The sequence below is a fragment of the Planococcus citri genome, chromosome 1, assembly GCF_950023065.1.
Source record: "Planococcus citri chromosome 1, ihPlaCitr1.1, whole genome shotgun sequence".
Classification (NCBI taxonomy): domain Eukaryota; kingdom Metazoa; phylum Arthropoda; class Insecta; order Hemiptera; family Pseudococcidae; genus Planococcus; species Planococcus citri.
Window position 1 is genome coordinate 35,307,090 of NC_088677.1, and position 14,264 is coordinate 35,321,353.

At 32.5% G+C, this 14,264-nt stretch overlaps 1 protein-coding gene across 4 annotated transcripts; it reads left to right on the forward strand.

The window, feature by feature from the left end:
* Positions 1-618: 618 nt before the first annotated feature.
* On the forward strand, positions 619-13,433 carry LOC135831647 (leukocyte surface antigen CD53-like). Of its 4 annotated transcripts, none has more exons than XM_065344296.1 (7): positions 619-4,370; positions 4,455-4,710; positions 10,424-10,612; positions 11,906-12,076; positions 12,176-12,406; positions 12,794-12,861; positions 13,140-13,433. In XM_065344296.1, the coding sequence occupies exons 2-6, from the start codon at positions 4,522-4,524 to the stop codon at positions 12,857-12,859; spliced, it is 846 nt and encodes a 281-aa protein (XP_065200368.1). In that variant the 5' UTR covers positions 619-4,370; positions 4,455-4,521; the 3' UTR covers positions 12,860-12,861; positions 13,140-13,433. The 4 variants fall into 4 exon arrangements, with proteins under 4 accessions (XP_065200368.1, XP_065200366.1, XP_065200367.1 ...); XM_065344294.1 differs by having other exon boundaries at positions 12,794-12,855; XM_065344295.1 differs by having other exon boundaries at positions 10,424-10,606; positions 12,794-12,855.
* The last annotated feature ends 831 nt before the right edge of the window (positions 13,434-14,264 follow it).

The window sequence follows — 14,264 nt, forward strand, 5'->3', positions numbered from 1 at the left end:
TGTATAATCATTTAGGAGCGTTCAAATCAAAGAAGGAAAACGATTTTTTTTCATTTTATTGAAAATTTGAATTTGAATTTTGAATACTTTTGATTGATTTGAGATTTGAGTTGAGATCGAGATAATTCAATTCAATTAATGTTGGATAACTAATTTGATTTAAATAGAACTGCATTGGATGATTATTGAATATTGATTGAACTCAGTTGAAGTGAGCAGTTTTGTATTTTTAAAAATCAAGAAAAATTTCAAGTGGAAGTATGAACGGGGAAATTTCAAATTTGATTGACGTAAAAGGCTGAATAATAAAATATTGTGGAGTTGAAAATTGAAATCAAAAATTAAGAAATCAGCTCACATAGGAGTATGTGTAGGAATACCTACTATAATACATATTACTTATGTACGTGTAACTCGGTGACTGTATGTAAGTCAACATTTCAATTTCTAATGGATATATTTTTAGCTTTCTCCTTTTTTTTAATTCATTTTTTACTTTGCATAAAATGTTCATTGTCCTAATTCCTAAATTTGGTGGAGTAAATTTGGAGAAAAAATTATTGTTTGTTGTTACTGTTTCAAAATAATTGTAGCTGAATCTGATAGCTGGTACCAGAGATGGCGCGATTCCGATTTTTTTAAGGAGTCGTGAGAATCGCATGAATCCGATTCCGGAATCGGATTCCATTTTCGATTCACCTGACAGATGAATCGAAAAATGTGAAATCTGACTCTTTTCAAGCAGGAATCGCAAATGTAATATGATTCGCGATTCCGGTAATTTGATTCTCGCGACTCCGATATTTCGATTCTCGCGACTCCGATATTTCGATTCTCGCGACTCCTCATTACGATTCTCACGACTCCTCATTACGATTCTCTAGACTCTCACAATGAACGAAATCACCCAAATTCAAATTGGGCTTTTCTACAATCCGCGGGTTGCATACTCTCTGCCTGTTCTTATCACTCCTGGTAGTCCTGGTAGGCAAAACATTCCTCTGTGCTATTAAAAATACACGGATTTCGAAGTTTTTATGTAAAAAGTCCAACTTTTTCGATTGTTCGCGGATGCTGGTGAACTTGAATGTGGTCTCAAATTAAAGACAGTGGAATTCCCTATCGATTGATGTATAATTTTTATCATTTCGCGTAAAAATAACGGTTTTATGAATACTTTTATCCACCGTTTCTTCGTAATGTCAACTTTGAACTAAAAATACTCGAAATTTCGATCGAACACATAGGTATTTTACTATATCAAAATGTTTGTAATTTTATTCTCTTTAAAATGGGTGCTCGCCCAAAGCTCTACCTTTTACCGTTCAAAAGTTTTCGAAGTTTAAAGTTGCGGAAACAAGCTTCAAGCGGTAAGTATTGAACTTTGAACTAAAGTTCTAGATTAGGGAAGTATACGCATACGCCATTTTGGTTCGACACAACGGATGTAAACAACATCAGAGCGTATGTATGTATACAATCTTACGAGTAAAAAATGCAATTTTTTCGATTGTTCGCGGGTTCAGGTGAATTTTTAAGTAGTTTCAAGCTAAAGACAATGAAATTTCCTATCGATTGATGTTAAATTTTTGTTATTTCGCGAAAAATTGACGATTTTATGAATACTTCTATTACCCGATTTTTTCATACTATATGTGTCAATTTTAAACTAAAAATACTCAAAATCTTCAGTGAACACACAGGTATTTTAATATATCAAAATGTTCGTAATTTCATCGTCTTTAAAATGGGCGTTTATCGAAAGCTTTACATGCAACCGTTCAAAAGTTGTAGAAGTTTAAAGTTGCGAAAACAATGCAAAAACCAACCGCGGATGGTAAGTATTGAACTTTGAACTAGAATTACTCAAAATTTTCAACGAACACATAGGTATATTAATACAGCAAAACGTTCGTTATTTTATCCTTTTTAAAATGGGTCTTTACCGAAAGCTCTACCTTCTACCGTTCAAAAATTCTTGAAGATCAAAGTTGCGGAAAGTGTTCAAATTGTGTTATCACTGTTATCAGTCACTTAGTGTTGATTGTAGAACATTTTCCGCAACTTTGATCTTCAAGAATTTTTGAACGGTAGAAGGTAGAGCTTTCGGTAAAGACCCATTTTAAAAAAGATAAAATAACGAACGTTTTGCTGTATTAATATACCTATGTGTTCGTTGAAAATTTTGAGTAATTCTAGTTCAAAGTTCAATACTTACCATCCGCGGTTGGTTTTTGCATTGTTTTCGCAACTTTAAACTTCTACAACTTTTGAACGGTTGCATGTAGAGCTTTCGATAAACACTCATTTTAAAGACGAAGAAATTACGAACATTTTGCTATATTAAAATACCTGTGTGTTCACTGAAGATTTCGAGTATTTTTAGTTTAAAGTTGACACATATAGTATGAAAAAATCGGATAATATAAGTATTCAGAAAATCGTCAATTTTGCGCGAAATAACAAAAATTTAACATCAATCGATAGGAAATTTCATTGTCTTTAGCTGGAAACTACTTAAAAATTCACCCGAACCCGCGAACAATCGAAAAAATTGCATTTTTTACACCTAAGATTGTATGCGTACATACGTTCTAATGTTGTTTACATCCGTTGTGTCGAACCAAAATGGCGTATGCGTATACTTCCCTAATCTAGAACTTTACTTTGAACTAAAAATACTCGAAATTTTGATCGAACACATAGGTATTTTATTATTGCAAAATGTTCGTTATTTTATTCTCTTCAAAATGGTTCTTCACCCAAAGCTCTAGCTTTTACCGTTCAAAAGCTCTCGTAGTTTAAAGTTGCGGAAAGTGGTTAGTGATCAACAGTTCAACACTAACGGCCAGTAATGGCGGACGGATTAACATACTGAATTAACCACTTTCCGCAACTTTAAACTACGAGAGCTTTTGAACGGTAAAAGCTAGAGCTTTGGGTGAAGAACCATTTTGAAGAGAATAAAATAACGAACATTTTGCAATAATAAAATACCTATGTGTTCGATCAAAATTTCGAGTATTTTTAGTTCAAAGTTCAATACTTACCGCTTGAAGCTTGTTTCCGCAACTTTAAACTTCGAAAACTTTTGAACGGTAAAAGGTAGAGCTTTGGGCGAGCACCCATTTTAAAGAGAATAAAATTACAAACATTTTGATATAGTAAAATACCTATGTGTTCGATCGAAATTTCGAGTATTTTTAGTTCAAAGTTGACATTACGAAGAAACGGTGGATAAAAGTATTCATAAAACCGTTATTTTTACGCGAAATGATGAAAATTATACATCAATCGATAGGGAATTTCACTGTCTTTAATTTGAGACCACATTCAAGTTCACCAGCATCCGCGAACCAGGGCTTAAAACCACCAAAACCAAATAAAACCACCATAACCATTGTTTTTAATTGGTTTTAACCACTACCACAACCATTTCAACTTCTTTTTGTAAATTTCAAAAACAACAACAACAAAAAACCAATATATTTGAAAAAAATGAAAACCAATTCATTCAAAAACAACCATTTGGGAAAAAAATTTGAATTGAAACAACCAAAACCACCAAAAAGTTGTGTTCTTTGGAGAAAACCACAACCACAACAACCATTTCAATTTTCAAATGTAACCATAACCAATTACAACCAATTCATGAAATGGTTCTTTTTGGTTTTTGCAATTTTTTTTCAATTTTTCCAGACTTGTGATGTAAATTTTCTGGTTTTTTGTCTCAAATCATACTTTTAGTAGTCCTGAATTAGTTTTTGTATAAATTTATTTGAAAATCAAAATTGTTTTTGATATCAAAACCATCACAACCACCAAAACCATTTGAAAATTTGAAATGGTTTTTGATGTGAAAAACCACCACTACCGCAAAAAAAACTACTATTACAGAACCAAAACCACATCCACAACTTATTTAAAAAAATTGAAACCATTTCAAAACCAGAACCAGAAAAACTTTGAAACCTAAACCTTAAAACCAATTGGAACCGTTATGGTTTGTGATTGGAAAACCAATTCAGAAACCATAACCAAAAACCATTTACTTTTGAGTCCTTTAAAAACCACCTACCACAACAACCAATAAAATCCAAATGGTTTTAAGCCCTGCCGCGAACAATCAAAAAAGTTGGACTTTTTACATAAAAACTTCGAAATCCGTGTATTTTTAATAGCACAGAGGAATGTTTTGCCTACCAGGAGTGATAAGAACAGGCAGAGAGACCAGAGAGTATGCAACCCGCGGATTGTAGAAAAGCCCAAATTTCTTTTATCTAATTTTTGCCGGTTGGCGCTGAAAAATGGTTGTGAAAGTGAATCTGAATGATGAATTTAGAATTTATCATTGTTTTACTAATAACATGGTGAGTTGAAAATTTTACATAAATGTTAAATGTTTGTTAGAATGTTCATTTCATCTTCAATGCTTCATTTTTATGAAATTTAAGGAGTTGTGATGGGAATCTGGCTGGAGTCGTGAGAGGAATCTGGTTGGAGTCGTGAGAGGATCCTAAGATGAGTCGTGAGTGGAATCTGAATCGGAGTCGCGAAAGGAATCGGAATCAAAAATTACGATTCGGATTCGGATTCCTATATCTGGCGAATCTGATAAGCGGAATCGGGACTCAAAATTTTGTGGAATCACACCATTTGGAATCCGATTCTCAAGCTCCTGGAATCGCGCCAACTCTGGCTGGTACTCAGGTAAGTATAATTATTTAAGAGGTTCCTACCTATTCAACATTCGTTTCATGGATGTCATTGTCATTTATCTGTAAAAGCGCATAAGTAAAGAAAATATACTTTTGAAACAACAGAAGAATGGTAAAATTTAAATTTTCTCATTGCTAACAAATTGTGCTTTATTAATATAAATGTGAATCAAGCAGTCCCCAATTTTCCCAACATAATATTCTGCAGCATCAATATTTTTTTTGCCACCATATCTGCAAAAACTATACAAGCTATCTGAAACAAAAGATGTAAAAAAACAGTTGAAGTATTTCCAATAAGCCATTCTTTACACCATGAAGTAAAATTGATTTTTTTTAATCGTCAAGATCTCACCTCTGACGCTATAGTATTTCCTAGAAACCATAAATGAGTCTTAGTTTTTGAAAAAAAAAAATTGTACGCTACTTTTGCACACAGTTCGGTATATTCGCAAGATTTGTTATACTCGGGAAGTTTCAAGCTACAGCATTGTAACTGAAAAATCATACATATACAGGGTGATTCGGATAAGACCTGAAAAATTAAAACCACATATTCTACTCGTCGAATTGAGAAAAAATTTCCTTTGCAAAAATTTTGAAAAACCAACCCTTAATGAGATATTTGCAATTAAAGTTGTGTAAAATATGGCAACACCGCATTTACATTTCCCTTATGTGTTACGCATTGTTACATAGCTCAAATCAGAGTGTTATCAAAAAGTGTTCCTTAGTTACGATTTCCTACTTTGATTTGAAGTGCAATCGTTTACCAACCAGCAATTTCTATTGTTTTTAGGAAACGAAATCGTAATTTAGCTCGACCATAGAGTCCGAACGGCTCCCAAAGCGCGCGACGCGAGTACAATAATTGAATACGTAGTATCTTACGATTTAGGCTATTGATGAGTTTTTTTTTTGAGTAAAATTTTAGTGTTGGCCTTAGTGTTGGGGGGCGTTGTGTCCGCTCACCTCGGCTTCGCCTCGGTTGCGCGGGTCGCTTTGTTGTTCATACTATGTCTGTTAACTTCCCTCGGCCTTCGGCCTCGGTGAGTACAATTTTTTTATAAACAACCGCAAGTGCTACATACACGGTAAATGTCCAGCCTCCGTCTGAACTCACCAAGGGGAGTAATGCTCATCGAATGAAATATAAATTTTAAACGGCTCGGCTTCGCCTCGCCTAATTCGGCATATCATTCGAAAAATAATATTGATACATTTATTCATTGTTTGAAAGCAAAAAAAAATAATTTAATTACTTTTTCTGTAAAAATTCAACTTGTAAAAATAAAAATCACGAAAAAAAATTTTGAAAAAATTTGTGCCGGACGCGGGAATCGAACCCAAGACCTCTTGCACAGCAATCCGATACCATAGCTATGCCGCCACGGAGGCAGCTTGCCGGATTGCGTTTTTTAACTGTTTACAAGTTGTGAAACATGGACGAAAACTACCCCCCCACGCGCGCGCACGTATACGCGTATATACATACGTACGGGCACACGGGAGCCGTTCGGACTCTATGGTCTATCCGTAATGCTCCGTGACAAATTTTGCGATGTTGCCAAAGTGAGCATATTGGTTGAGATAAATTATGTTTTATTGAGGAATAGCATTTTTTTTTTCATAAAAGTATTTGAAATTGATAATTGAGTACAGGAAACCTTCAAAAACATTAGTTTCTAAAAAATTGGAGAGTTTGTCAAAATTGAAAAATTTGATTACTCAGCATCCAATGGACCAAAAAAGAGAAATTAAAGTTTAATGAGTGTCGAATGAGAAGTACTACCGCAATCATTAATAAAATTCGAAATAATTTAATTTAACTTCAAGTTTTGATTGTTTTTCATCTAAGAAAACACATTTCTGACTTCAAAACATCAAGTTATGGACCAAAACAGAAAAGAATGATACTCTACATTTCTGAGATCTCACTTCACTTTTTCCACCACCTACCCCCCAAAAATTTTCAATAGAGACGCCGAAACGCCCAATTTTAAGAAAACAGCTGGCCCCCTTTAAAGGTCAATAACTCCGAAATGAAGCGGTTTTGGTCCATGGTGTGTATAACATTTTTTACTCCTATTTATGAGTAGAATACGTGGTTTTAATTTTTCAGGTCTTATCCGAATCACCCTGTATAGGTTCAAATTCAATGAGTAAATTTACTAGAAAACTGCTGTACCTATACCTAGTGCTATTCCTCTAAAATTAAAATGAAAGTAAAAATTAATCAACATCACGCTTACGTAATTTTGCACATGCTCTAATTGAGTTTGGTTACCATTTTTCTCAAACTCCTCCGACCAAAGGTTCAACTTCGTTGTTATTTGGTCATTAATTGACTCTTCATTAAAGATGAAATAAAATATCAATATCAATTCAACTCCGATTATAAAACATAATAAAATCTTGTACTGAAAACAGGTAAGTATGTAAATGAAAGTAGGTATAAAACACATTCAAGAAAATGGAAAACCTTTCATTGAGGCTTTTACATTTTTACTTTACCGTTATTAAAGCAGTCCTATTTTCCATTTCAGCACCCCAAAATCCAAGAAATGCGACCAATAGTATTCCACATCCTCCAAATTGCAAAACTTTAGGAAAGTATAAGATATCTAGACTGTTCTCCAGTTCCTTCAGTTTCGATGGAATGTAATCTGATAAACCTCGAGAAAGTGCTATCAATCCTATTACCTAAAAACACCTTATTATAAATTATCCATACACGGCATTTTTAATCAAAATTTTCTGCTAGGATGATCATACAAACTTACCAATAATATAGAATTGAAAATAAGTAGCATTAATTTTGGTATATACATGTTGATTTTTGTTTCATCAAAATCTCATTTCAAAAGTTTTCTCGTATGATCCAAAACGTAATTTTTGTTTATTTTTTTAAAATTATTTGTTTCGTATTTTTTGGGATAAATGCAACCATTTGTGTTTATTTATACCGTACCATATAGAAACTACTCGTAGATAAATGAAAATTAAAACCGACATTTTTTCAGTTTTCATTCTTTTTTTTTGGACAATTTCTTTTTCTTTTGTTAGTTTGTTCTTCAAATTGAAACTTGAGCTTCCTCTCTTTCAACTCACTTTCAATGCTCAAACACAAAAAACCTATAATTAATCTATCTAGACCCATTTTCTAGAAATGTTTTGTTAAATAATTGATTTATTAAAAATTTAATTTATGATCTGTAATTTATTTATTTATGAACTTATTGAATTTGTTTTGTGTTGTAAAAAAATGTTGCGTTTTGTTGATAAGAATTTCGTATCATACAGAATGAACGTTTTTTATCTTTTTATATTAAAGTCTTTGTCATCAATATGTTTATAGTAGGAGGCGATTAAAAGAATACCCAGGTACCTATAAGTACCTCTACCTACATAATATGCTTTCATTGCCCCAAAAACCTACTAACTTGGTTTCAATTGAAAGTATATTAAGTATAGGAAAATTACGCAGACACCACCTTGAAAATTGAAAAGATTCTCGGCACCACGTTTTTTTCCAACACCAACTGAGCTTGAAGATACGTATTTCTGCACAAGAAACAATGCATCACACGTCGTGAACCATAGCACCAAAAAAGAGATTGCTGAATTTAAAAAGTTGAACTCCTTTGGTTTGGGATTATCATATCAAAAGTTTTGATTTTTATCATTTTTTATGAGGATTTTTTTTTTAATCTCAAAGTGTCTGTCTATAAAAAATGTTAATTGCTCTGAAAAAAATGAATCATACTCGCCTACTCATAGATGGTCTACAGTTGTTTTTTTTTCATTTTTGTCGTAAAACCGCAATTTTTTCTGGAAATTCTTTTTTTTGGTAGGAAGATTGATTTTTTTTCTAGGGAGTTTTGCGTTTCTGGAATATTTTCACTATAATTTAGAACACTATTTTAAACGATTTTATTTTAGATCCTGATAATTATCAAACAGTTGAAATGTCCCTTGGTGGAAAGGTATTCTTATTTTGCACAATATTATTAACACACCTACCCACCTAACTCAAATTGAAAAATAGTGATGACTGATGAGTATTGGTCAACGTAAGAGGGAAATATTTACCTATAAATTTATCTGAAAAACTCACCCTCTTAAATATTTAAAGAAAATTGATCCTCAACAATGAGCCTTCGTTGCACCCTGCTAGTTGATTGCATCTTCAGCTTCAGCTTCATAGAGGTACTTCAGCATTAATCACCTAGGTACTTCAACCCACTGAGAATGGAAAACTTCGCATTCCTATCTGGATTCTTAGACCAGGCAAATTCTTAATTACCTAATCATTTTGTTGCAATAATTTGTTTTCTTGCGAACATATGTAACACTAATTATTAAACAATTAAAGAAAATAATCAAAGCAAATATAAGTATTTAAGTCTATGCATTGAACACATGCCAGAAATTTGTTTACCGTTCACTGCCAATGGTAATTAAAATGTACGTCAGTGTGATAGGTACAGAAAACGTGGTAATGATGAAAGTAGGTAAGGGAAAATACGTCCAATTTGAAGAAAAACAGTTGACTATGCATATGTCTTTTGGTACGTAATTAGGTACCTAAATAATAAAGATGGAATGAAACACCTGAAGAGGTTGAAGTACATATTTTACGACTCTTTACAACGTTAGTCGCGTGCCATTCCATTGCCTTTGTAAAATCTGAACATTTTGTTTGCCCGCACAAGTGCGAAAACCCCCTTCATTGACTCACATTGTTGAAATGCCAAAGACTATGTGTTTTCTTTTCATCGAGAACATAATGAAGGGTGCTCGTTACCACACTATTATTATTCAATAATTACTTAGAAGAAGTGTTTTTATTAACGCCATACGTTATACCTACAGGTACACAGGAAAAGTTTAATTTAATTTATCCTCAAATAATGTATAGGTACTTAAAAAAAAGAAGAGGGTAAAAAGAACCACAAATATTCACCATCTCCATAGTCGATGACCTCTTGTTTACAACCAAGTATTGCCATGACGATAGCAAAACGACTTGTCAATTTTTTCGTTTACCTACCCTTTAAATATGACATGATAAAATGCTCACCCTCGAACGTGTAAGATATTCTTAAATAGTATGATCTTCATAGGAATATTTACCATAGGCTTTAGTATACTGCGAAGTTTCCTGTACGAATGTAATTTGTTGTAGTTGTTATTGTTAGTACAACGTCGTGTGGTGTGCTTGATGGGAATACATTTGTGCTGAGTACAAAATGGAAAATTTCATAAAGAAAATTTTGAAGATTTTAATGTATATTTTCAACGTTATATTATTGGTAATTTTCATCATTATCGTTACATGATAGGATAGTAGTTACCTACCTTTAGTTGGATGATAATAATACGTTGTGATCATAAAAGGATTGCTATTTTTTCAAGTAAAAAGTGCTTTGATTTCATTTTTCATTAAAAAAAAAAAATTATTATTATTATTATTTCTGTGCGAATTATTCATGAAAGAAAAATAACATAGTTATTTTCGGACGAAGAAAAACGTTTTCTTTATATGGTCCAATCAAAATCCAAGAGTTTTAATTTAATGTGTGGTTAGGATGGGTAGTGGATACATGTGTAAACATTGATAATGATGTTTGAAAATTTACTAATTGAACCTATCTACCTACTTCTGAAACGGTTGCTCATTCATTTTATCAATTTGTTTTCAGGTTTATGGATTATTTTTACTGGTATGCGGTCTAATGATAGTCAACGATATGAGATTGTTTAGCCATTTTTTAGAAAGCAGAATGTTTTGGCCTCCTTATTTCATAACTTTCAATGGATTTATGATGGCATTACTCGCTTTATTCGGTTTATACGCAACGTACAACAGGAATTACAAATTACTGGTAACAGTACGTAAATTAAATACTGTAATGTGGGGTAGCTTTTGAACAATAAGGGTAACTTTGAAAAAGTTTGAACCTTTGTATTTTGTAAATTTTTTTTCGTTGCAACGGCCAAAGCTCTTGCTCTGTAATCATAGAGGTACCTATTTTGAATTTTCAGCAAGTTTGGTCAGATATTTTTACAAGTACCTACTTACCTATTTTGTATGTATTATTCATCTCGTTGTTCAAATTGGAATTTACCAACATTTTTCATTCCTTTTCTTTTGAAAAAAATGATTTCTATTATTCAGTTTTGGTCCTCGTTTGGAAAATTTTTGTAGCTTACTTGAAGCAGTTCTCACCGAGACATGCAAACGCTTAGCTCTCTGCATTTGACGTTTTGTTCATCTTCAAATACCAAGAATTAATACGAAATTCAAAATTTGTTGTAAGTACATGTAGGTAGTTGGTAACTACAGGCAAAAGTGTTCAAAATTACCCAAAGTTACAGTAGCAAGCAAAATGACCTTGTCGAAGCTTTATAAGTATTTTATGTACATTAATTTAGCATAAATTATGGAATTAATAGGGAATTGAAGAAAAAAATTTAGATCTGCTGATGTAACTAGTGGATTGTGCCTGTATGGATGAGATCATTTTAAACTCCTTCCCCTTCTTCCTTCGTCACATTTGTTGGCAAATTTTTTTAAATTCATGATGAGAGACGTCAAAATTTTTTTTCACTATTTCATTGGTATTTTAACTTTGCTTTAACGAAAAAAAAAAAAAAATGAAATTTTATCCAGACCGAAAATATTTAGTTGAATGTAAAATGCCTACTTATTGATCAGAATGATCAAGAAAAAGAAGAAAATAAATAACTTTCTTCACAGAATATTTTACTATTCAACAAAAAGTAGTTAAAGCCTGTTGAAAGCAAGTTTTTTTTGTAGTTGTTCTCAAAATTTGACATTCTCTGATAAAATTAATTTTTATCGCCGAAATGTGACATTTTGATAAATAAGGAGTACCTGATTTTGATTCCATAAGATTAGGCAATTAAAATTCACACACTGCTAACAGCATTTTTTCATGTAGATCCCTTTCCTCCCTGTTCACCCATCACAAAAATGTCATTTAAGGGAAACATTTGATGGGAGGCACTTCAACGTTTCATCTCAGAAAAATAATTCACCTGTACGTTTAGTTCATAATAATTTTTAGATTGTTGATAAAAATGTTTGAAAAGTCCACATCGCATCTACATATCTAATTACCTACCTAATTTAATGATTAATACGCTCTTACATTCTACAGTTCGCCATTTCTGCTCTCATCGTGTTACTAGTTGAAATAGCCATCGTTACCACCGTTTCGACGGAAATATCGGATTACAAGGAAAATATCAAGAGAACCATGGAACCATCATTGCAGGCCTATCCTTTTCAAAATATCGATAGGAAAGCATGGAGTTATATTCAAAGAAAAGTAATCACACAATACCCACTTGATGACCAATTACGAATCTTGAACATTACATATTGTGATCATTTTGCTACGAGATAATTTTTTGATTTTTCATCTTAGCTTAAATGCTGCGGGATCGAGAGACCGCAAGACTGGGGCGTAATTTACGCCAGAAGCCAAGTACCAGCTTCTTGCTGCGCTAGAGTTCCTGACCAGGCTGATGCTTTATGCATAATTTCACCAGACCCAGAAATCATACATCAGTACGGTTGTCATCAAATTTTAGTCAAAAGGTTAAACGATCATTGGTCCGTTCTTTCACTTTTGGCTGCTCTGGCTGCATTACTTCAGGTAAAATAGAATACCTACCTAGAATAATTTTTATTTTCTCAGTATCACTTATTACCTATTATGTAATTTACTAACACGTCGTAATTGCACAGTCACGTAACATACGATAAAAAATAAAAATGTATGGCAGGGACATTTTATGCACGATTCATTTACCTACCTTCGCTATTAAACGAATTGCTCTATTCCAAGTCCAAGGTTTCTTTTGACAAAAGTTTTTTTTAACGTGGACATTTGTACTGTTTGAAAAGCTGAGCAAAATAACAATTATTGAAATATTGTTAGTAGGAATCGATTAAGTTTTCGTTTTGAAAACAAACTGTAGGTATTAAAAACTCAGAATTATACCTACCTAAATCATCTGTTATTATTATTTTTATTTCACAGGTTGTTATTTTGGTATTGTCAATTCTCATGGCATTCTTGGTGAAACGAGAAAAACGAGCAAGGTAAAGGTAAAATTACTATTCAATTTTTTGTTCAAATACCAATTTTATTTCTTTTTTCCCTTAAAATTTTATAAACATCCAAGAAATATTTTTTTGAAATAATATTATCGTAATATTTTCAATTCGCCACCCTATTGACAAAAATAGGCGCATAAAAATGAGATCGCGTTTTTTTATGCGTTTACGTAAGCTGAAAACCCCCGCGTAAGAACTACGCGGTCTCATTTTTACGCGGCTACTTTTGTCAATAGGGCATCATTAACGAGATGATTTTTAAATTACAGGGAAAAACAATGATTAAGAAACGCACGATTTCGAAGGGACTTGCTATCTAACCTAAATCCAAGACTGCCATTGGAAGCTCCAGCAAGAAGGGAGCAACTCAGATATTTACTCGAGGTTCTTAGATGAAACATCGCTTCCCATTACCTGACACTTTTTTGAAATTGAGTAGATGAATAGGTATCAACATCAACCGTGTAGCTCTGACATGCTCTTACTGAAATATTGTTGTCTAGGACTGGTTTTTTTATTCGAATAATTTTTTTTTTACGAATTACAATCATATTTCTGTACAATTGATTATTAGTTTATTTCAACTAATCCAGCAGGTTGTTCCAGAAAAAAACGTATAATATAATCGCGAAGTTATTACTCCAAGGGACGAAAAAAGAAAAGTCATTATGATTTAGTTACAATTGAATTTAAATTCTTTTGAAAAGATAGTACCTATTTTATGGCAATTTTCGCCTTTATTTTCCAGCGAGACATGAGAAGGGATATTTGGTATTATTATTTTTTGAAATAAAATAGAAAAAAATGAACATTGTAACGGAGGTCTTTGGAGGGGACAGCTTTTAAACAACTTACGCGTACAATGAATTTCTCAAGACGACGTGACTCATATGAATATAATAAATCGGTTGTGCTAATTTCAATTGTTTAATGGAAGTATATCTCACACCCGCATTCAATTAATATTGCTTAAATTCCTGGCAAGTCACATAGCTACTAGCATTTGTTCTTTTTCACACCGTACTCAATCCATAATACATTTAGTCATATTACATTCCAAGAAAATTATTTTTTGAGAAAATTTTCATTTAAATGGAAAAAATACAGCTGTTTAAATTATTGAGTCTATTAGATGGTGTCTTTTTACTTCTATCCACTTTTTCACACTGACTAATTTGATGTAAAGCAATGTTTAAAGAATGTTTATTATAACAGCTGAATAAGTAAAACAATCCCTTCAACCTTCATCTAACCCAAATACATTTATGTACTAGCGAATCGAATATTAGTCATGTACCTACTACTTTCCTATATAGCACACAGAATGCTCATTATAATAGCGAAAAAAGAAAAACTACGAATAAACATCGCTAACAAAACTTTTACAAATCACG

Coding starts and splice junctions, on each gene's coding strand:
- LOC135831647 (XM_065344294.1), top strand. CDS start 4,522: ATGAGTCGTGAGTGGAATCTGAATCGGAGTCGCGAAAGGAATCGGAAT. Junction 12,077..12,175: donor GGAGTTATATTCAAAGAAAA/GTAATCACACAA, acceptor TTTTCATCTTAG/CTTAAATGCTGCGGGATCGA. Junction 12,407..12,793: donor CTCTGGCTGCATTACTTCAG/GTAAAATAGAAT, acceptor TTTATTTCACAG/GTTGTTATTTTGGTATTGTC.